At 38.7% G+C, this 21,825-nt stretch overlaps 1 protein-coding gene across 1 annotated transcript in view; it reads right to left on the reverse strand.

Moving 5' to 3' along the window:
- Window positions 1-8,627: 8,627 nt before the first annotated feature.
- LOC126198488 (von Willebrand factor A domain-containing protein 8) overlaps window positions 8,628-21,825 on the reverse strand; it is a 275,162-nt gene continuing 261,964 nt past the window's right edge. Inside the window, exons 32-33 of the mRNA XM_049934860.1 lie at window positions 16,673-16,911; window positions 8,628-8,975 (exon numbers count right to left, since the gene is read on the reverse strand). Of these exons, the coding sequence (XP_049790817.1) occupies window positions 8,867-8,975; window positions 16,673-16,911 (348 nt within the window). The 3' untranslated portion in view covers window positions 8,628-8,866. The remainder of the gene's footprint in view (window positions 8,976-16,672; window positions 16,912-21,825) is intronic.

Genomic DNA, 21,825 nt, shown 5'->3' on the forward strand with positions numbered 1-21,825 from the left:
CAAGTTTAAATGGCATTAATAATAAGTCTTAGAGTGTACGACAGGGAAAATGGAGGGGGATGTTGTAATTTTAGGGCCTTACCCTAGTAGTGAAAACAAGAGAGATGATGACTGGAGTGAGGGCAATTAAAGGATTTGAGGGTACAAAAAAGGAGTAACACAGCAACCATGGATGTGAAAGGAGTATAGAAAAGGGCATTATGATTATGGAGTGAGTATCGTATTGCTGAGTAAGTAGACATAGCACAGGTAGGAGATGTTGTAATTCCTAGCATTTTTGTTGAAACTTGACAACCCAGGATTAAGAAAGAGCGGTATGCATGATGAAATGACCTAGCCTCCATAGTCAACTACACATTCCTGGTGAAGTAAAATGTTCAAGCAATAGTTTCATTTCAGTACGTCATTTGTATAGCTTGTCATTTTTAATGGGTTTGTAAGCATTTTATTCAGGGAAGGGTAGCTATAATTATATATGAAGTAAAACTATTTACTGTTTCATTTATATTTGAGTATGAGCCTACCACTTTATCTTTCGTCCATGAAACAGTTCAGATGCTGGGTTCTTTTACATTTTTGAAAGTAGTAATAGGAAATGACAGTCAGTGCTGAAGGTTCCTATTAAGGGAGTCAGAACAACTTCTTTGTGTTTTGGAAGGGAAGGCTAACAGTCATAGTTCTGTAGCATTGACGAACACCTCTCTACCCATCCTGTTGATCACTTACTCTGCTGGTGATGGTGGAAGCAGTTCGAATCTTTGGTATCTGTCATCTTTCTTTTGTAGTTTCCCACAGTCTATTGCTTCATTTCTTTCTTTAATTTTGGAGTATCAATCTATTTTCTTACTGCCTGTCGTTCATATGTAGCACTGTCTCTCCCCCCTCCCACCACCTGGAGCACAGTAAATAGAAATAATCTGCCAAAATGTCAAATATATGTCAAAGTTTGACAATAAATGGGTAGATTTAGAACATTTAGAAAACTGTTCAAGGAACTTTGTATTCTAACTATTGCTTCTCAGTATAGTTATCCATTAATGAAATTTGTTGCAAGTAATATATCTCTACTTGCAACCAATAGCTCAGTACATAGTACCAATACCAGGAATGAGAACAATCTCCAAAAAGACCCAAAATCACTTACCTTGGTCCGAAAAGGGGTCCGATATTCAGGAACACACGTTTTCAATAAACTGCCAGCAACCATTAAAAACTTAGTTTCAGATAAAGCACAGTTTAAACAGAGTTTGAAAGACTTTTTGATAGGCAACTCCTTCTACTCTATAGATGAATATCTTAATAGTGACTCTTAGACCAGCTTACATAAAAATGTCTGTTAGATATCAGTTTTGACAGCACTTGGTCACAACAGTCAAGATTAAGTATTTTGTGTATGATTAATTTACTAAAAGTGCCTAACTGTGTTTCATTCTGACAGTGTATTAATTCTGTAAATATTAGCAGTTCCAGTTTACTGTAATATATTCAACTATTTTGTCAGTCTCCTGACAGATGATCAGTGTAGTGCGTGTTATATGCTAATGTTTTATGCTTTTTATGTTATATTTTCTGACTTGTTCCACACCCGTGACAATCAGCTCATTTTTGGGTCTATGGAATGAAAACTGAATCTAATCTTATTTAAGTGTAAAGCAATTTCAATTTAAAATGTCATTACTAAAGAAGCTTATTAGCCCCATTTTATTCTAAACCAGGAGGTGGTAAATTGTATTACTTTTTTGTACTACTGTGCATCTAAAAAGGACAGAATTACGTCTGGATTTGACGAATTTTACACTCCGTTAAGACAGTTTTCAAGATGTCAGGATGTTAAATATCATTAATAAATGGTAGGAAATAATTAACTCAGTATTGTAATTTAAGAGATTTTGGTTGAATTAGTAAGCATTTAAGTATATTTGATGGTTCGTGGAGATAAAGTTGTGGACAAAGCACTATGCTGTATGAGAAGAAAAGAAATTAGACAGAAGCATTAGCTGATGCTATCAAGAACTGACATTAACATTGTGCTTGTAAACAATAATGAAATTTTAAGGTATTGAGATAAGTGGTACACCATATTTTTGACACAGTTCACAATTTATGTTAGTGATGAATTGCTTTCTAAAAGCTAGTGAAAACCAAGTTCATGGAATTTTCGATACCAGACAATAATGTGGTATTATACTTGATACTCTGATTTGTTCAAGTCACAGTGCATCAAATATTAGTGTAGAGCCACTTTTGTTACATCTTATTCATTTATAAGGGTGTTATGTGTAATAACATGTCACTAAATTTTCAGTTGTGCGATTTTATAGCCATGAAAAGACGATCATTTTTCATCTCAGTTCATCACATCTATACCTCCAATAAATGGAAATAAACTATCTTCTTTATAATAAGTCTACAATAAGGTTTTTAGATATTTTACATGTTGTAATACTGTTTCTTGATTTATTATGTTTGCAGTATCCAGGAAACAGGGCAGTAGGATGCAGCCAGTGAAAGGTAGTGGCTGCCCAACCCTACTGCCAGCTGTTGTCAAACAGGATATAAAGGCTGTCTAAGTATCACCTCATAAAAAATTGTGCCCAGCAGGAGGATGGAATAAAGTAAAAATTGTTATTAATTTATACCAATTTACTGTACGTAGCTTTCTTATTCAGTTTGAGTTGTTAGATCATTATGAGAACATACATAACTTTTGTGTCTAAGACATTATGATTATGAGACAAAAAATCTGAATAATTTACTGAATGTATGTATGGACACACTATTCAGATAAAAGTATATAACAAAAATTTTAACTGATTTTTTTGGTGAAATTTAATTTAAAATATTTAAATGGCAGTGATTAAGAAAAAAGAGGTAGAGGTAGTAGTGAGGAGCAGTTTCAAGTAAATATGAGTGCAAGAACCCAAGATCCCTGAAGAAGTTCCTACAATATTCTCAGTTATTAACATACATTCTTACTGGAATCTTCTGTTCAATACTCTTTTTTTTTTTTTTTTCCCTAAGTGGAATTTTCCTTACCAGAATAGTGGAAAACAGCCACTATTACATCAAAGAATTCATGTAGTATAACTTCATAGTCTTAATGAAAAAACTATGTGTGACCTGTTGATTATTATAACTGTTAATGATTACACTCTAGGGAAAGAAAAAAAGAGTGCAATGAAGGAATTATCCAAATGGTATGGAAATTGGTAGATTTGATGTGCAAGTACAGACAAATAAATTACTACAATTTCAGCAAAATTGGATGATTTATGCAAGAGAAAGAGCTTCACAAACTGTGCAAGTCAATAAATAATGCACTGTGGCCCTTATGCAAGCATTTATTCAGCTCGGCAAATCCTGTTCAATTGGCACCTTAGATTATCAAAATCCCAAGCTGGTTGGAGGGGCCTGTCCATAATGCTCCAAAGGTTCTCAATATAGAGAGACCTGGAGGCATTTCTGGCCAAGGTAGGATTTGACAAGCACAAAGACAAGCAGTAGAAATTCTGGTTGTGTGTTGGTGTGCATTGTATTGTAAGCCCAGGATGGCTTGCCATGGATGACAACAAAATGAGGCATAGAATATCATATTCATACCGCTGTGTTGTAACGGTTCTATGGATGACAACCAAAGGGTCCTGTTATGGAAAGAAACAGCACCCCAGACCATCACTCCTGGTCGTCACACCGTATGTTGGTTCACAGTCAGGATGGTATCCCGCCGCTATCCTGGGCACTTCCACGCACATCTTTGCTGGTCATTGGGACTCATTTTGAAGTGCGACTCATAACTAAAGACAATGTTACTCCAGTCGATGAGATTCCAGGCCAAAGACCTGTCTGTAGACGCTCCAGACAATTGTGGGATGCCAACGTGACTGTCTGTCACCCAACTTATGGCCTAACAACTAGGAATGATGTTTTGTTTTCATAGTTGACCACTTCAGTTATCTCCGCAGCACCTTTACAGCATAATGGTACATAGAGGATATTCTATGCCCCATTTTGTTCCCCTTCATGGCAAGCTATCCTGGACTTACATTTCAGCAAGATAATGCCCACCCACACACGGTGAGAGTTTCTACTGGTTGTCTCTGTGCATGCCACAACTTACCTTTACCAGAAAGATTGCGACTTCTCCCCAACTGAGAATGTTTAGAGAATCAAGGGCAGGGCCCTCCAACCAGCTCACGATTTTGATGATCTAATGTGCCAGTTGGACAGAATTGGGCAAAATATCCCTCAGGAGGACATCTAACAACTCTATACATCAATGCCAAGCTGAATAACTACTTTCATAAGGGCCAGAGATGGACCAATGCATTATTGACTTTCTCAGTTTGTGAAGCTCTTTCTGGTGAATAAATAATCCAGTTTTTCTGAAATTGTAATCATTAATTTATCTGTACATGTACATGATAAACACCTACCAATTTCCATCTGATTCGGATAATTGCTTTGTTGTGTGTCATTCTTTTTTTCTTATAATGTACTTTTGGTTCCATCTATTGTATATTTACGATTTGTAAAGACAAATGAGACAATAGCTGAAAGAAAAATATTAAAATAATAATTCAGCTGTCACACATTTATCTCTTCTTGACATTGTCCAGCTTTCATGTTAATGATATGTCTGGATTTGTATAACAATTATTGAAATTCCTAAATGGGAAACATGTAAAATAAGCGAAAGCTAACCACTTACCTATATAAGAGTGGTGCGGGGCGCACAGGAAAATGTAATAGAAAACAGATAACACTAGCTTCTGAGCACTTGCTCTTTTTCTAGTAAGAGTACACACACACACACACACACACACACACAACTACACAGACACGCAAACATCCACACTTGCAGTACCAACAAGGCTAATTATTGAATATCAGTTGTTGAAAGCAGTTGCCCCAGTAGGTGGTGGAGAGGGAGTAAGGAAGGATACTCTCGAGGAAAGGAGGAGATAGTAGGCTAACGTGAGGCATGTCTTTCACCACATGACTCAGCAGCTGTACAACAAGATGAACAGAGTTCATAGGTTAGAATGTATATGGGGTAGAGAGATGGAGAGAAGGGAGGGGGGGAAGGGGGGAGAGGGAGGGGAGGAAAGGAAAGTTGTGGTGAAGAAGGAGACAAGCAGAGGAGAGTGTAAGGGAGAGGGGTGGAAAAATGGTGTGGGGGGAAAGGTGGGGGGAGAGAGGTGGGGGGGGGGAGGACGAGGGAGGGAGGGAGGGAGAAACCACATGAGTGGTGAAAGGAAGAGTGGTGCAAGTACATGATCTGAATGGACAAGACGTGATGTGGGCAGAAGAGAGAAGGTGAAGTGCGAAACAAGTTAGCAGAGGTGATTGTGAGAGTGCAAGATATATTGGAGAGACAGTTCCCACCTGCATAGTTCAGAGAAACTTGTGCTGGAAGGGAGTATCCAAATGGCCCATGTAGTGAACAGCTGTTAAAGTCTCTAGTACTGTGGTGCATAGCATGTTCAGCAACTGGATGGTCAAGTTTGCGGTTTGCCACATGGCCACACAATGATGCACAGTAGTAGCAACATAGTTGATACACAGGGTGCTATTTTCCACCGTGTACAAACATTAGGGATTGATCGATGAGAGGATAAAGAACAAAAAAAGGTCCAATATACTTATGTCTAGAAATGCATCGTTTTCATGCTAGAGACCACCTATACAATCATACTTTGTTCCAGAGAATGCTGTACCATGCAGCCACAGTTACAGTATGCATGGTTTCCTCCTACAGGGTGGTACTGTTCCTCATATGTCACGCCCTAATGCCCTCTCCTGCCGCAGTAATTGATAATGTTGCATCCAATTCACTTCTCCTGCTGACTCACCGTGTAGTGGATGTGATACAGCATTGTACACAACAGTTCTGTATTAAAATCAAGTGCTTGCCGACATGCTGTTTATTTACAGAAAGACAAATGGCAATGGGCAGGGAGCAGCAAGGTTGTATCAGGAGACCTGTCCCCTGCCGACAACAACCACAGCACTCAATGTTTGAAACAGTGTTTTGATGTTTGTCTGAGTCAGTTTTGTTTCAGGAAGCAGGAAATCATGAAGGATGTCCTCAAAATGTTCGGACACCAGACTTGGAGGAAAATGTGATTAATACTGTGGAAGGTGACTGCTGTGCCAGTACCAGGCAGTTGGTCTACCCGTACTGGGTAAGCCTGACGACCATGTGGAACATTCTCTATGTTAATTGTTACTACCCTTATAACTTGCAGCATGCATAGGGCTTACTGGTGACAGACTTTTGGCATTGGGAGCAGTTTTGTCACTGGTTTCTTCACCAGGCAACCACAATTTCGGGACTTGTGTCATCCATCCTATTCACAGATGAGACCACCTTTATGCAGAGTGGTATCTTCAACTTTCATAACAGTCATCTGTGAGTCAGTATGCAGAACCTCCATGGTATGGTGACAGTGAGTCATCAGCACTGGTGCAGCTGGAATGTATGGGCCAGGATAATTGGTGACCGTATTTTGGGGCCAGTCTTCCTTCCACGTCACCTAACAGGCCAGAACTATTAGCGTTTCTTGTGAGTGACTTTGCCTCCCCTGCTGGAAGAAGTGCCATTGATGATTCATAGAATTATTAGCTGCTACACAATGGTGCTCCAGCCCATTTCACTGACAATGTCTGGACACATCTCAATCGTGTCTTCCCTGGCTGATAGATGAGATAAGGGTGTCCAGCTGCAGGAACTGCTCGTTCACTGGATCCCAACCCATGCGATTTCTGGTTACGGGGACATCACAAAAGTATTATGTATGCAGAGCACATTCCAGCTGTGGAGACAATGGAACAGTGTATTCATGCTGCCTTTGGCACTGTTTGGATGCAGGCTGGCTGATGTGAATGTGTGAGACAGAACATGTTATGGCACATACATGCATGTGTTGAGGCACATGGAAACCATTTTCAGTACATACTGTACATGTGGCTGCATGGTACAGTGCATATTACACTGCAGTCTCTGTAACAATGTATGATTGAATAAATGGTCTCTAGAATGGGAAACATGCATTTTCAGTCATAAGTTTGTTAGGCCTTTTTTTGTTCCATATCCTCTCATAAGTCAGTACATAGAGTTTGTACACAGTGGAAAAAATCACCCTGTATGACAAGGCTGCTTTCACACATGGTCCTGCCTTTTATGGGGTTGGATATGCTTGCGATTGGACTGCAGTAGGAGGTGGTGGGTGGATGTACGGGACATGTCTTCCACATAAGTCTGAAGATATATAATAAACTGTCACAATCAGTAAAAAAATCTGATTCTTTTAAATTTAATGTAGTATTAGAGGTATGATTTAAACATATGGCATATTACTCAGTGGAAGAATGCTTTCAAAATAATGCGAAGGACATATGTAATGAGCAAAACACCCTAACTAGTAGTAAATAAGCATATCATACCTGTGCACTTATTCAAATCATGTACATAATCCTAATACACTTTTTCATTAATTTAAAACATAAAATACCATGTATAATGTGAATCTGGAAGAAAGTGTGTGTATTTCTGTAATATGCAGATATATACTGGAAGAGTTGGCATGTTTATTCGTATATAATTGTGCACATATGTAATAAGATATCCTAGAAAGTACAATATGTAATGAGAATCATCAATTTGTAAGTGCCTTAAACTGTATGTATTTAACTAAAGAGTACTTGTAGATTTATAACTTCAATTGACAAAGCCAAATGCATGGTAAACATGTTGAGAGGCTAATGAATAAACATCTAAGAAATTATTGTAAGAGGACAGTCTGGAAAGTAACCTCAATTAGCCAAAAATAAAACATTTGAATATGTGAAACAAACTGGTTAGATAATATCTTAAAATTACTTGTTTTATTGCTTCTCTACATAGTTTCTACTCAGATTTAAACATTTGTCGTGTCTCTTTATGCACTGACAAATCTGCATAAAATTCTGCCACATCACATTTCAACCAGCCCATGAAGTTCATCATCAGATTCAAAGCATCGAGAGCTGAGCCACTTTTTCATGGCAATGAAGAGGTGGAATCTGCATTGAGACATGTCTGAACTTTTTTTCACAAATATTTTCATCAATTTTCTGTACCAATTTGTTGTTGGTTACAGAGGAATATATCGATACTTCCATCATCATAAACATTTTTCCTTCCACTCTTACACTAACACCACCATTGATGCACAATACTTTCACTCATATGGCATGTATACAGCATTAATCTTGCAATGTATACCATCAGCTTTAAACGACTTATACTAAAAACCATATTACATAACAGATTTCACATTTGGTGGAAATTTTAATTACAAAGCGACTGTTGGTGAACAGAAAGTCTTGTAGCTTTCTTCTAAGCACACTGACCTACTTACTTCCATTACTTCCCACAAAACCGAATTTATTTTTCAGATCACCTATGTGACTATAAAAGATATTGTAGTAACTGGAGTACAGTTAAATGCGTAAAATAAGCATATTTCAGATTTCTTAAGGAACAAATTGTGGATAACAAAAGGATGCTGGGAAATCATGACTTCCTACTTTCAGCTGTAAGATGAAGTTGAAGGCAATGGTAGCACTATAGTAAAACAGAAGGGTAATAAATATGTGAATTTATTATGAACAATTTTACAAAATTTATAAGCCTGTACACTATAAGAGTAAGTCAGTGTAACATGGAACTACGTGACAATATTAATGACAACTTTCAGAGCGTCAGGACTTGCAGAGCAATATATCACTTACATGTATCATGAAAGTTTGGATGCATATTATTTTTACATAGATTTACAAATATGGTTCTGTTAAATACAAAACAACATTGCAAGGCTTTTTATCATCTGCCACTGAGTAAAGAAGAAGCAAATATCTGTTGCAGGATTTGGGGTATGTTCTTCAGATCAAGACAGACAAATGCTCTCCCTGAAGGTAACTGCTTCACTAACCTGAAACACAGTGGAAATATACCTTAAATAAGTTTTTTCCTTTTGATTCAGTTTAATGTGTAGGACATGTTACACTGTTAAATTGGCTATGAACCAATGGCAAATATTTTCCTCTCATTAGTGACAAATATTCACTCATTGAAATAGTGATAGTTGATGAAAAATTTAATGTGAAATACAGTATCACATATAGAAGATTTCAAATCCCAAAATGTAGTTGAAATATGTGAATTGACATTAGAAGGGCAAAACTGTTACCTTTCCAGTTCTTGGAATCACTTATAGTTTTTACAGTGAGTTAAGTGAAATGAGTGAGCATTGTATTGTTGTTGTTGTCTTCGGTCCTGAGACTGGTTTGAAGCAGCTCTCCATGCTACTCTATCCTGTGCAAGTTTCTTCATCTCCCAGTACCTGCTGCGGCCTACATCCTTCTGAATCTGCTTAGTGTATTCATCTCTTGGTCTCCCTCTACGATTTTTACCCTCCACTCTGCCCTCCAGTACTAAATTGGTGATCCCTTGATGCCTCAGAACTTGTCCTACCAACCGATCCCTTCTTCTAGTCAAGTTGTGCCACAAACTTCCCTTCTCCCCAATCCTATTCAATACTTCCTCATTAGTTATGTGATCTAGCCATCTAATCTTCAGCATTCTTCTGTAGCACCACATTTTGAAAGCTTCTATTCTCTTCTTGTCTAAACTATTTATCATCCACATTTCACTTCCATACATGGCTACACTCCATACAAATACTTTCAGAAACGACTCCCTGACACTTAAATCAATACTCGATGTTAAAAAATTTCTCTTCTTCAGAAACGCTTTCCTTGCCATTGCCAGTCTACATTTTATATCCCCTCTACTTTGACCATCATCAGTTATTTTGCTCCCCAAATAGCAAAACTCGTTTACTACTTTAAGTGTCTCATTTCCTAATCTAATTCCCTCAGCATCACCCAACTTAATTCGACTACATTCCATTATCCTCGTTTTGCTTTTGTTGATGTTCATCTTATACCCTCCTTTCAAGACACTGTCCATTCCGTTCAACTGCTCTTCCAAGTCCTTTGCTGTCTCTGACAGAATTACAATGTCATCGGCAAACCTCAAAGTTTTTATTTCTTCTCCATGGATTTTAATACCTACCCCGAACTTTTCTTTTGTTTCCTTTACTGCTTGCTCAATATACAGATTGAATAGCATCAGGGAGAGGCTACAACCCTGTCTCACTCCCTTCCCAACCACTGCTTCCCTTTCATGTCCCTCGAGTCTTATAACTGCCATTTGCTTTCTGTACAAAGTGTAAATAGCCTTTCGCTCCCTGTATTTTACCCCTGCCACCTTCAGAATTTGAAAGAGAGTATTCCAGTCAACATTGTCAAAACTTTCTATAAGTCTACAAATGCTAGAAACGTAGGTTTGCCTTTTCTTAATCTATTTTCTAAGATAAGTCGTAGGGTCAGTATTGACTCGTGTGTTCCAACATTTCTATGGAATCCAAACTGATCTTTCCTGAGGCCGGCTTCTACCAGTTTTTCCATTCGTCTGTAAAGAATTCGCGTTAGTATTTTGCAGCTGTCTCATACATCTTGCTCTCCAGATGGTAGAGTTTTGTCAGGACTGGCTCTCCCAAGGCTGTCAGTAGTTCTAATGGAATGTTGTCCACTCCCGGGGCTTTGTTTTGACTTAGGTCTTTCAGTGCTCTGTCAAACTCTTCACACAGTATCATATCTCCCATTTCATCTTCATATACATTCTCTTCCATTTCCATAATATTGTCCTCAAGAACATCGCCCCTGTATAGACCCTCTATATACTCCTTCCACCTTTCTGCTTTCCCTTCTTTGCTTAGAACTGGGTTTCCATCCGAGCTCTTGATATTCATGCAAGTAGTTCTTTTTTCTCCAAAGGTCTCTTTAATCTTCCTGTAGGCAGTATCTATCTTACCCCTCGTGAGATAAGCCTCTACATCCTTACATTTGTCCTCCAGCCATCCCTGCTTAGCCATTTTGCACTTCCTGTCGATCTCATTTTTGAGACGTTTGTATTCCTTTTTGCCTGCTTCATTTATTGCATTTTTGTGCATTGTATTTGCTATTAAATTTTCATATTTAAAGACTGCAGACACATTTTTGAGATCCACCATGTTCAATCATATGAACCTGATGTTACTGACAGTATGGTTTAATGGCTATCAATAATCCGATGAAAATAACAAATCATTTTCATGAATTACAGGTGGTTTTACACATATAGATGTGCCAGCCTTTAATACCCAGCAGGTGAGTGGTTTTCTTTCTACATTTATGTTTATTGTTTTCATAAAAGAAGGTTGTTTTAATGTACGGAAAGCCAGTGACAACGTTGTGGTCAAGTGACCATGGCATACATTTTTTCCATCCCTTCAACTGTTAGAAAATATAATTCAGCAGTAAATGAGTACAATGAAGTTAGGGTGTAAGATAGACCACTGAGTCTCAGAAACCATTGTTACAGTCTATGCTGGATGAATGAATCAGTAGTAAATTCTGATCAGCCACTAATCAAGGAAAAAGTCTGGCATGTCATGTAACAGAATAGGGCCCCAGAAGAACAGACTTGTCATGTAAAAACCTGCCATAGTATTTTCATCACTATCAGCAAAGATCTCTTAAAATTTAGATGTTAAATTTCAGTGTGGATATGCACTGAAGTTACTCAAAATAATTTATGAAACATGGCACTTTTCACACATTGTTTCTGCATTTCAATCTGTATTGTCTCACAGTGACACAGAGCTCTCTTGACACTGCTCCCATTGTTTTAGGAAGTGAGTACTGAATCACTAGTTAAAAGTGATCACAATATGTGGTGTGCGTACGGTAGGACCTTCGGTACACACACCATCAGATTATTTGACTTGTCGCTCTAACGAAGTAGGCGAGTGTCAGCAATATGTCTCGTGGTCTTATCGTGGCGTGTTTATCTTCTGCTGTTAGGTCAGACGATAGAAATGCCACTTGCACGCTTAGAGTAGCAGATTGACGGTGACCAACTTTAAACAGAACTTGATTAATTTTCACACACATTTATTAAAATAATAAATAACATAGACATTACGTAACTTGATTCTGGATGCTGTTTACAATTGACAATCTGAAGTTCCTTTGGTCTTGGTACGTTAATCTTATTCTCACATATCTCTGATACTTGACAAAGTGTCTATACATTTCTCTTCTTGGCTATGTACAGGAATATGGTAATCTTATTAGGCGCAGACTGAAACTTGACTACAGACTGGTTCAGACTAATGCAGACTGACTAATCGGAGGTCTGTACACTCGTTATAATACCTCGCGCATTCAGGTATCACTGCGCAAGTGTGGTCCGCGAGGAGAAAAGGTTCTACATTAGCAGCAATCTCATTGGCTGCGTTACATATTAATACGCGGATCGTCAGAAGCAGAATTTGGTCCGTCTCTACGACAGCGCCATCTCGTAGTGCGGAGACGGACGAGCGCTGCGCCTGCACTGTTGTGCTTAGCGGGGCGCGCTCTATTGGGAAAGTTGTGTATGCGTTGACTACGTGGAACTATGTACACAACACAATATAACTCAATTTTATACAGAAATGCAATTTATATTGTACTAGTGACCCTTTCCCTTTTCGCATTGGTAGCACTAAGCAGCTATGGCTGGACAACTACTTCATCTACATCACCATGTACATAGATACTCCACAAGCCACTGTACGGTGCGTGGCAGAGGGTACCCTGTACCGCTACTTGTTATTTCCTTTCCTGTCTGATGCAGCAGCAATATGAAGAGCATTCAATAAGGAATGCAACACCTTTTTTTTGAAAGCAGATTGGTTTTATTCAGGATTCCAATACACCATATTATTCCCCACTCTTTTGGCTATAAAAACCTATTTCTCAACATAACCTCCATTCACTGCAATGGCCTCATGCCAACTTACTAGGAGTGCCTGTAGGTTCACAAGGTACCACTGTACTAGTTGATGTTGGAGCCAATGTTTTGCTGTATCGATGACCTCTCCATTATCCATATATTTCTTCCTAAAGGGTGCATCCTTCATTGGACTACACAGATGGAAATCAGAAGGTGCAAGATCTGGGCTGTAGGGCGGATGAGGAAGAAAGTCCAATGAAGTTTTGTGAATTCCTCTTGGTGTGCAGATTTGTGTGAGGCCTTGCAATGTCACAGAGAAGGAGAAATACGTTTGCATTTTTGTCTCCACTTTCCAACACCACAGGAGTCACAGCTGTGTGCTACTGGCTGGTATGTGGAAGATCAGACAGGTTTGCACGACATTGTTGCAATAATGATGGATGCCTCACCCAAAAACTCACCGTACTTTTGTTCACATTCTGGAAGCACCTATGAATATCTGCAAAGCTCAGGTATTCCGACAAAAGAAACTCAGTGACAGCTCTCTGCTTGGAACACAGTTCTGTTACAGACACCATTTCAAAGGCTACATATAGTGCTGCTATGTATTGAAAATTCATAAAACTATACAGGCTGAAGTGGGAATTTTCCATGATGTCCCACAACAAATTCCACATTTTTTCCACCGAAATTGGTCAAGAAAAAAAAAAGTGTTGTTTACTTATTCAACACACCTCATAGATTACATACACAAATCTTCCTCATGAATCATTCTATCTGTTAGTGTAAACTGTATCAAAATCCCTACAGTAATTCCTAAGGTTAGCCTTCACATACTGACAGAAAAATGCAGTGGGTGGAATTCGATATAGTAAAATGTATAGCTAACAATTTTTTCCAAACTGGTAAGGAATATGTACAAATAAATACAAGGTCCTCATCATGTCAACATTAATTTTATTCATTTCAAGTATATTAAAAATGTGAAATACTGATGCAATGAACCCCCAAGTGTTCCTCCAAAGAGTTGTTAGGCATTTTTTTGTCTGGTGTTTCAGCAGAGTTCTTTGCCCCCTTTTTTTTTTTTTTTTTTTTTTGACAAACGGTGCTCATGATGTCTTTCATGCAATGCCCATTATCAGCAGAAAGCATAGGTTTATCACAAACAAAATGGTTTTTAAACTGGAATTTTATGTGCTCATCATTCAAGAATCCCGTAAGTCACAGAATGCCTTTGATGTTCCTACACAAAACTGAGCCGGAATTAGGAATGCATCCAACCTAATGTCAGCACGCTTTAGGGCATGAATATTTAATCAGATTTTTAAACAAAGCAGATGAAAACTGATTGTGCATTAGTGATTGTAATTTTAAAATACTGACATGGTAGTAGGTTGGAAACTGCAGTGATCTGTCCACAATAATTTCCTCTGTTACCATCCTGTAAAAGATCTTTCACGAACAGAATAAATTTGCAGTCTAATGACTGAAGTACATTCATCATGCCAAGTGAAATCTGAAATATCTTACTTCTTTGCCAGGGTATGTTCAAAAAGAAGCTCATAATGATTCAGAATTTCCATGACTTGACCAAGAATCTGTAAGGAGAAGTGGGGGGGGGGGAGGGGGGGGGAACCTGAAGAAATGTTCTCTTTTTCATTCTTACACACTTCAGTAAGTCTTCTGCCTCAGCTTTTCACATGTGATCCATCTAGGTTGATCACATGCACTTCTGTGTATGAATGTGTACGTGAAAACATGGGTTGTTTAGTCATCAGTTACCTCCTTAAGTTTTGCCTTTAAGCACGCATTTCTTTTTCAAAATTAGACTATCTGCATTGGACACATGAGACCGACAAGAACCAAGACTCTTACATTATTTATGGAAAAAAATCTTATATCACTTCAATTTGAATGACTTCTTTTCTTTCAACATGTTTCTTGCCATAAATTTTTGAGATTCCTTGATGAATGGAATCCATCTTGGAGAACCTGGAAATTCATTTGTGCCTGTACTGTTGGCAATATCTCAAGCCCAGTCACGCAAGATTGTACTGGTGATATTAAATGACTTTTCACTGACTTCAGAAAAAAGCTTAACAAACCTGTATTCAACATCATCATTATTTCCAATCAACTATTATACCGATGTGCGACTTCATTTTTTCATTAATACAGTTCACATTCAGAACAAGCAAAGCAAAATTTCTTTTGTTCAGTACTGACATGTGGAAATTTTTTACTCTTTTTGAGATAGGTGATAAATGTGGCACTGTCATTCATACACTTTCCACGAGAATATTGGTCTTCAGTTTCTTCTCTTTTGCTGAATCTGCCATTTGTAACATCAAGTATTTCAGTCATTTCTAACCATATATCTGCACTATTTAAATGTTCAGCCAAAAGCATAATAATATTTTGCACATTTTATAATTTTCACATGTATTTTCTGTGGTGGTTTCAGTGGATAGTTATTGTGTATGTCTACAGCAAATACAAAATGTTCTCAGACTTCCCAGCACCTGCACAGTGAGAATGAATGTTGAGAACATATTTTGAAGCTCAAGATATGTCAAAACAGAGCATTTTCAAATGCTTACATGAAATTAACGGAAAGACAAAATAAATAAATAAATAAATATTCCTATTTAACTCTTGAGTGGGTGTGCTGCTTTTCATAACATGAGCAGGTACATGGCGCACTTTGTACACATGTAAAGAATAACTGTCCTTATGTTACCAGCGTAAATATATATGAGCAAATCATAATTTAATCTTAGTTTAATTAAACAATGGTAAAATAAATTTCCATAAAATGAGCTAATGCACTGTTTCATTAAACAATAATAAAGTAAAACTTTTATTATATTATTCTGGTGCCAGGAACGTGTTACTGAGACAGTATTGACCTACTTGGAGCATTAAACAGTGGAGTTGCATGATATCCCAGCCAACTGCTTATTACATTACTAATTATCTCACAAACAACTGCTTCATTGTTAGATTGTGCTGCTGGCTCATAATTTGGGTCAGTTTCTTGAAAGGATCGTACAGTTTTTCTCGTTTAGCTTGCTTTATATTTTGTATTACTGCCACTCACTTGGACATATTTCAACGCAATGTGTTAATTGAAGCAATAATGAAGGAATTGGTATGGGTTCAAAATTGTGCAACAACAACGGAGCTGTGCAAAATCACTTTATTTGTGCACTTTATACACAAACATTCCACTTGAGGGTTAACAAAGCATTGAAGTGAGATTTTTCTTCAGACCAGTGGTAGCTGAAATTTGCCATGTGAATTTTATGTGACTTTAACTGCAAGTGGGAAACAAAATTAAAACATCATAAATCTGACCATTACCTTGTGAGATTACATTGCGCCTACATAAGAATAAAACAGCAATTCATTACGATTCCGAGCATATCATATGGAAGAATGAGGAACTGTACATTATTATTCCCTTGATACTGATCCAGCCTTAATTAGTCTAATATTTCCCCACTGGAAAGTAACATAGTGAATTCACAAGAGTCACCAACAAGAGGTGACGAGAATTGCTTCAAACATACAGCATGAGGATCTCTGTGACCAAGTAAGAAAAATAAAGACAACAGAAAAATTATAACATCTGAAAAAGTTTAACAAAAACAAATTGCATTGTAAAATTATGCAAATCTGAGAATTGAACTTTTACATCCTTTTCACTAAAAATTTTCTTCTAGTTCAGCAATTTCAGAATATGATTATGAAATCTCAAACTAAACTTTATTGTTATCATACAAATAAATGGTTGTTGTAGCTTACCTTTCAGCCTGGTCGCCAAGAGAGCCTATGAAGATGGCATATGCATTGACATCAGCATTTGATGTGAGGGCAGCAGCAAATCTCTGTGGTGGAATGCCATAGCGTTCTAAGTTGGCATCTGACAACAAAACGACTATTGCCTCATCACAATCCTCCTTTGCTAGTGAGTCAATAGCCTGCTTTGTTGCTTCTAATGTATTGTCTCCCGACATACAGAACTGTGCATGTGCATGCATTGTCTGGAATGAAAAACATTATGTAACAGCTCAAACAATTAACTTTTCAGCCTCAGTTGTTAATCTGGAATACCAAACAACATGGCTATCCATTATCACTGAGTAATTAGTATAACATGGTATTTGAATTTAATTTCATAAAATTCAAGACAAGCAGCAATAACATTTCAAATAATGGAAAATCTGGGTTGGTGGGCTGGAATAACAACAATATAATTAGGATAGGTTGCTACTTACCAAACAGAGAAAGTACTGATCGGCAAAGATATACACTTAAAAGCAGATTATAGGAAATTGTAAAGCTATCAGATTAAATCCATCATCAGATGCAGACGAAAAAACTCACATCAACACACGACTACTTTCATCTCTGGGCACTGAGGCCCAAGCCGATGACAGGACTGTGTGTGTGTGTGTGTGTGTGTGTGTGTGTGTGTGTGTGTGTGTGTGTGTGTGTACACAATTTTCATATTCCATACCACATTTATGGTACAAGAAAAAACAACATAGGATATATTACCAGAGAAATATATATATTTTTTAAGTTCAACTGTTTAAACAGTTTATGACATAGAAGCTCTCTCACTACAGTGACACATACAGGAACCAAAGAATCAAGCATGAGTCAATGAGGTAGCACCATCATTTCAGAGAAATTGTGTTCAGCATTTAAGAGCTATACAATACCATCAATTACTACTATCAGCATAGTAGACTTGAAAATGTAAAAACTGACCAGTAGCATATTAAATACATTTCTTCTTGAAAGGAAAATGAACTCAGGCATTACTAGGGGAAGAAATCATGAGTAACGATCAAGGTTTGCCACACCTGTCAACCTGAGCACAGATTTTAGATGATCTCTCACTTCAGATCATAACTTCCAACCAACATATAGCCTATAAAAGAATGTGGGAAATAGAAGCATACAGATAATGATAATTGTCCATCAAACAGACACACAAGCAAACACTGTAACAACTTCAGACTTCTGGCTATAAGCCGAAAAGAAGGAAATTAGCAAAAAGAAAAAGAAGAAGAAGGAGGAGGGAAAATATCCTTATATATTAATGAGATAACATCATTTCAGAGGACTCGTGTTTGGCATTTACGAGCTATACAGTACCATCAATTACTACTATCAGAGTAGTGAGCCTGAAAATGCAATATACCTAAAAGTACTCCAGATACAAATATGCTTTTTCGTGGCTCAGAAATTACACATTTAAAAAACTGATGAAGCGTCTGTTGCCTCTGTCTGCACTGTCATTTAAGCATAGTTTTCTATGTGGTACAGCCAACTGTTGTGACTCGCCAATCTTTCAAAGTTCCGCCGCGCAGTTACGCGTGTCCTCTACATGCGGCACTGTCTGCCAGCCATGCAGCAGCAGCGCCACCTAGGCGGCCAGCCAGCCAGCCAGCAGCCGCTAGACTTGGACTCAGTTATGATTTGACTGTTAAAGTGTACACACGTCTTACTCTGTTTACTTGATCTGTGACTTTCATGTATTGCGTCTTCCTCGAAATATATTTTTTCAACTTGAAGTTATTACAATTGGCGACAAGGTAGTGATTTTTCTTTTCTATCGTTGACCCACATTTCCATGGCTACTTTAGAGCAACTATTGCAAAGTCTCATAGAACAGAAAATGCTTCTCACAAATGCGATTCGTGATTTCAGCGCGGCATCAAATGTGGGGCGTTTTTCGTCGTTGTCTCTACCTACATTTCCTCCTTACGACGAGACGGCGGAAGACTGGTCTGATTACGAAAAACGTCTTCGACAGCACTTCTTGGCATTTTATGTCGCGGATGAACAAACATGTAAGTCTCTGTTCCTTTCATGGATTTCACCTCAAATGTATCGGTTGTTGTCACAATTGGCTCCTTTGAAAGATACTGCGTCTTTGTCCTTTGCTGAAATTTGCTCACTTCTGTCCGTTGTGGCAAGTCCGGTTGTTATAACAGGAGACACGGGCGATGTGTCCGCATCCGTAGGAGAAGGAGGCGAGTAGAGTTGCTCCGCCAGATGATGGTCATCTGGTTCCTGCATGGGCACATCTCCTGGTGGCGTCAGTTCTTGTGCTGGCACTGATATGATGGTGAGAGGACTGCGTTGTGAGTAATGAGAGATTCCAGTATCCCGAGCGTCAGGTAGAGCCGAAGGTGGTGTAGCGGCATCCGGAACAGGCGCTGCCAGCATACGAGGCCGAAGCTGGTCCGAATGACGCACTGCAACACCCGTGTCTGTCTGGATTTCATACAGGCATCGGCCACAGTGTCATAAGATGCGGCCAGGATTCCATTTTGGCCACCTGCCCTATCACCGTACCCATACAAGGTCGTCGGCGGTGAACCGGCCAAGGCGAAGGCACCCGCGGCCGTGAGGTGGAAGGCCACAGAAGATGAAGTAGCGTGCGGGGCTGTCGGCCATGTAAGAGCTCAGCCGGGCCGTGGTCGCCCATGGGGGTGAAATGATAAGAAGCCAGAAATTGGAGAAGCACATAATCAGCAGAAGAAGTCAGGAGTTTCCTCATCTGAGCCTTAAATGTGCGGACCAGTCGTTCAGCCTCACCATTTGACTGTGGATGGAACGGAGGGGCCATGACATGCATGATCTCGCAACAGGCAGATTGGTGCACGGGGCCCCAGCAGATTCGACCCCCACGTCTCCTGTCATCTCGACCCGTTATCATCGGGGACACTTCCGTCTGTACGGGAAGCCTCCTCCTCGAGACCTTACGGCCAGTCATACAACACCTATGGACGTTAGCAATCTACAGGCCACCTCCATCAAGACCTGTGCAAAATATTCAAAGGGAGGAAAAGTGTTGTGACTCACTGATCTTTCAAAGTGCCGCCGCGCAGTTACGCGTGTTCTCTACATGGGGCGCTGTCTGCCAGCCATGCAGCAGCAGCGCCACCTAAGCGGCCAGCCAGACAGCGGCCACTAGACTTGGACTCAGTTATGATTTGACTGTTAAAGTGTACACACGTCTTACTCTGTTTACTTGATCTGTGACTTTAATGTATTGCGTCTTCCTCGAAATATATTTGTTCAACTTGAAGTTATTACACCAACAGATAACATCATCAAACAATTCAGTTTTTCTTGTAAGGATGTGTCTGTGATCAGACAACATTCAGACTCATTGTTTCAAAGGGACAGGACTGATTTGCATTCCATTTCTGTTTCATCATCACACTCTAGTGATTAGTCATTTGTGATCATACTCCATTAGCCATGTGACAAACTGTACTCTTGTCATTCAGGCTTGTCAGTAATTCATGTAGTAATGTGACAGTTTACAAATGTTTTTGAAGCAACAAGGATCTGCAGCTTCACCACTGACAAGCAACTTTAGTTTCTCTTTTCTATTAGCACTGGCGGGAGTACTGTCAAATTGTCTCCTCTGGGCTTCCCACCATGGCAGGTTTCATTTTGTTCAATGTAAGACTTGTATGTCATGAGCTCGGAAATCATTCAAAATTTCCTACACTAAAAATGTCACCCTTTTCATATAGAACTGCCAAGTTTTTAAAGACATCATTTTACTAGAAAGGAACATCATGACTGGTCACTTAGAGTAATTGATGCAAATCCAGTCTGGTACATCCACTGAATTAAAACACGTTCAGCTCAACAAAATTCATGACTTTTATTTTCCAATACTTTGTAGCCCCTTTAAAAGCAATAGTTGAAGATCCTTCCACATGTGAACTTTCACTTGTAATGTAAAAGATGGTATCCTGTGAGACATAGTCTCTTTGAGAGTGTCTTACTTTCACTGTACGTCCACATAACTTGCAATTTTTTGGCCAACAAAAATGCTTGCTTATTATTTTGCACAGCCATTGCACAAAACTCTAGACATTTTACTGAGTACAAATGGCAATACTATTCTGTGGCTACACACATTTGTCACAAATTAGTGGGTGATAGGAAACGTCAGACTATGTTAGCTGTATGAAAAATGTAGTCAGCAACTGGAACAACCAAGGAAGGAAGGATGGTAAGGGTTTAACATCCCATTAAGATAGAGATCAACAGAGATGGAGTATAAGCATGGAATGTTTCAGGGATGGGAAAGGAAATCAGCTGTGCCCTTACAAAAAGGCCACCCCAGCATTTGCCCATATCAAATCACAGAAAACCTAAACCAGGATTTTAACCATCATCCTCCTACATGAGAGTCCAGTGTGCTAACCACTGAGCCACCCAACCCCAGTGTGTAACAATGAGCGAGGGTATGATGTCTAGTTATTAACAACAACCCACCCTTTCCCTTGTGTTATTTCATAAGATATGCATCACCTGCTAACCGCCTTTTGTGAGGCTTCCACAGCCATAGAATAATTTTCCACTCATGGAGAAACAGCATATCTTATGTGGGAGAGGGGCTCTTTAAATGGGAAACACTTTGTGTAGTCTTTTCTGGAAGCTTTTGCAGAACTTGAGTCAAGGAGTGTTTTATGCTGGACATGATTGTAAAGGGAGATTCTTAACGGGGCTTTACTGATACTTACTTTCCACCTTATAATAGAACACAAGTGGTACAAATCCTTTGAACGTATGCAGCTGAAGCCATGAATTTTGTAATTATTACAGTTATATAGTATTATAGATGAATAGAAAATCTTACGGAATATAATGGAAGAAATGACTCATTTTTCAAAATATTTTACAACACAGCTTATTTGGCAGAATCGGATATTGATGAAATTGTGAACTGTCAAGATAAGCAGATGTTCTATGTTGTGTCTACACTTATACTGTTAGATCACGATGCCAAAACTACTGTTTTAACAATGAGGAGTCAGCCAGAACTGAAATGCCAGCTTTGGATGACTGATTCAGTAATGAAAGAACACACTGAAAGTGAAGCATAATGGTACTAGTACATGTTGAGAGAACAT

The sequence above is a fragment of the Schistocerca nitens genome, chromosome 8, assembly GCF_023898315.1.
Source record: "Schistocerca nitens isolate TAMUIC-IGC-003100 chromosome 8, iqSchNite1.1, whole genome shotgun sequence".
NCBI classification, from domain to species: domain Eukaryota; kingdom Metazoa; phylum Arthropoda; class Insecta; order Orthoptera; family Acrididae; genus Schistocerca; species Schistocerca nitens.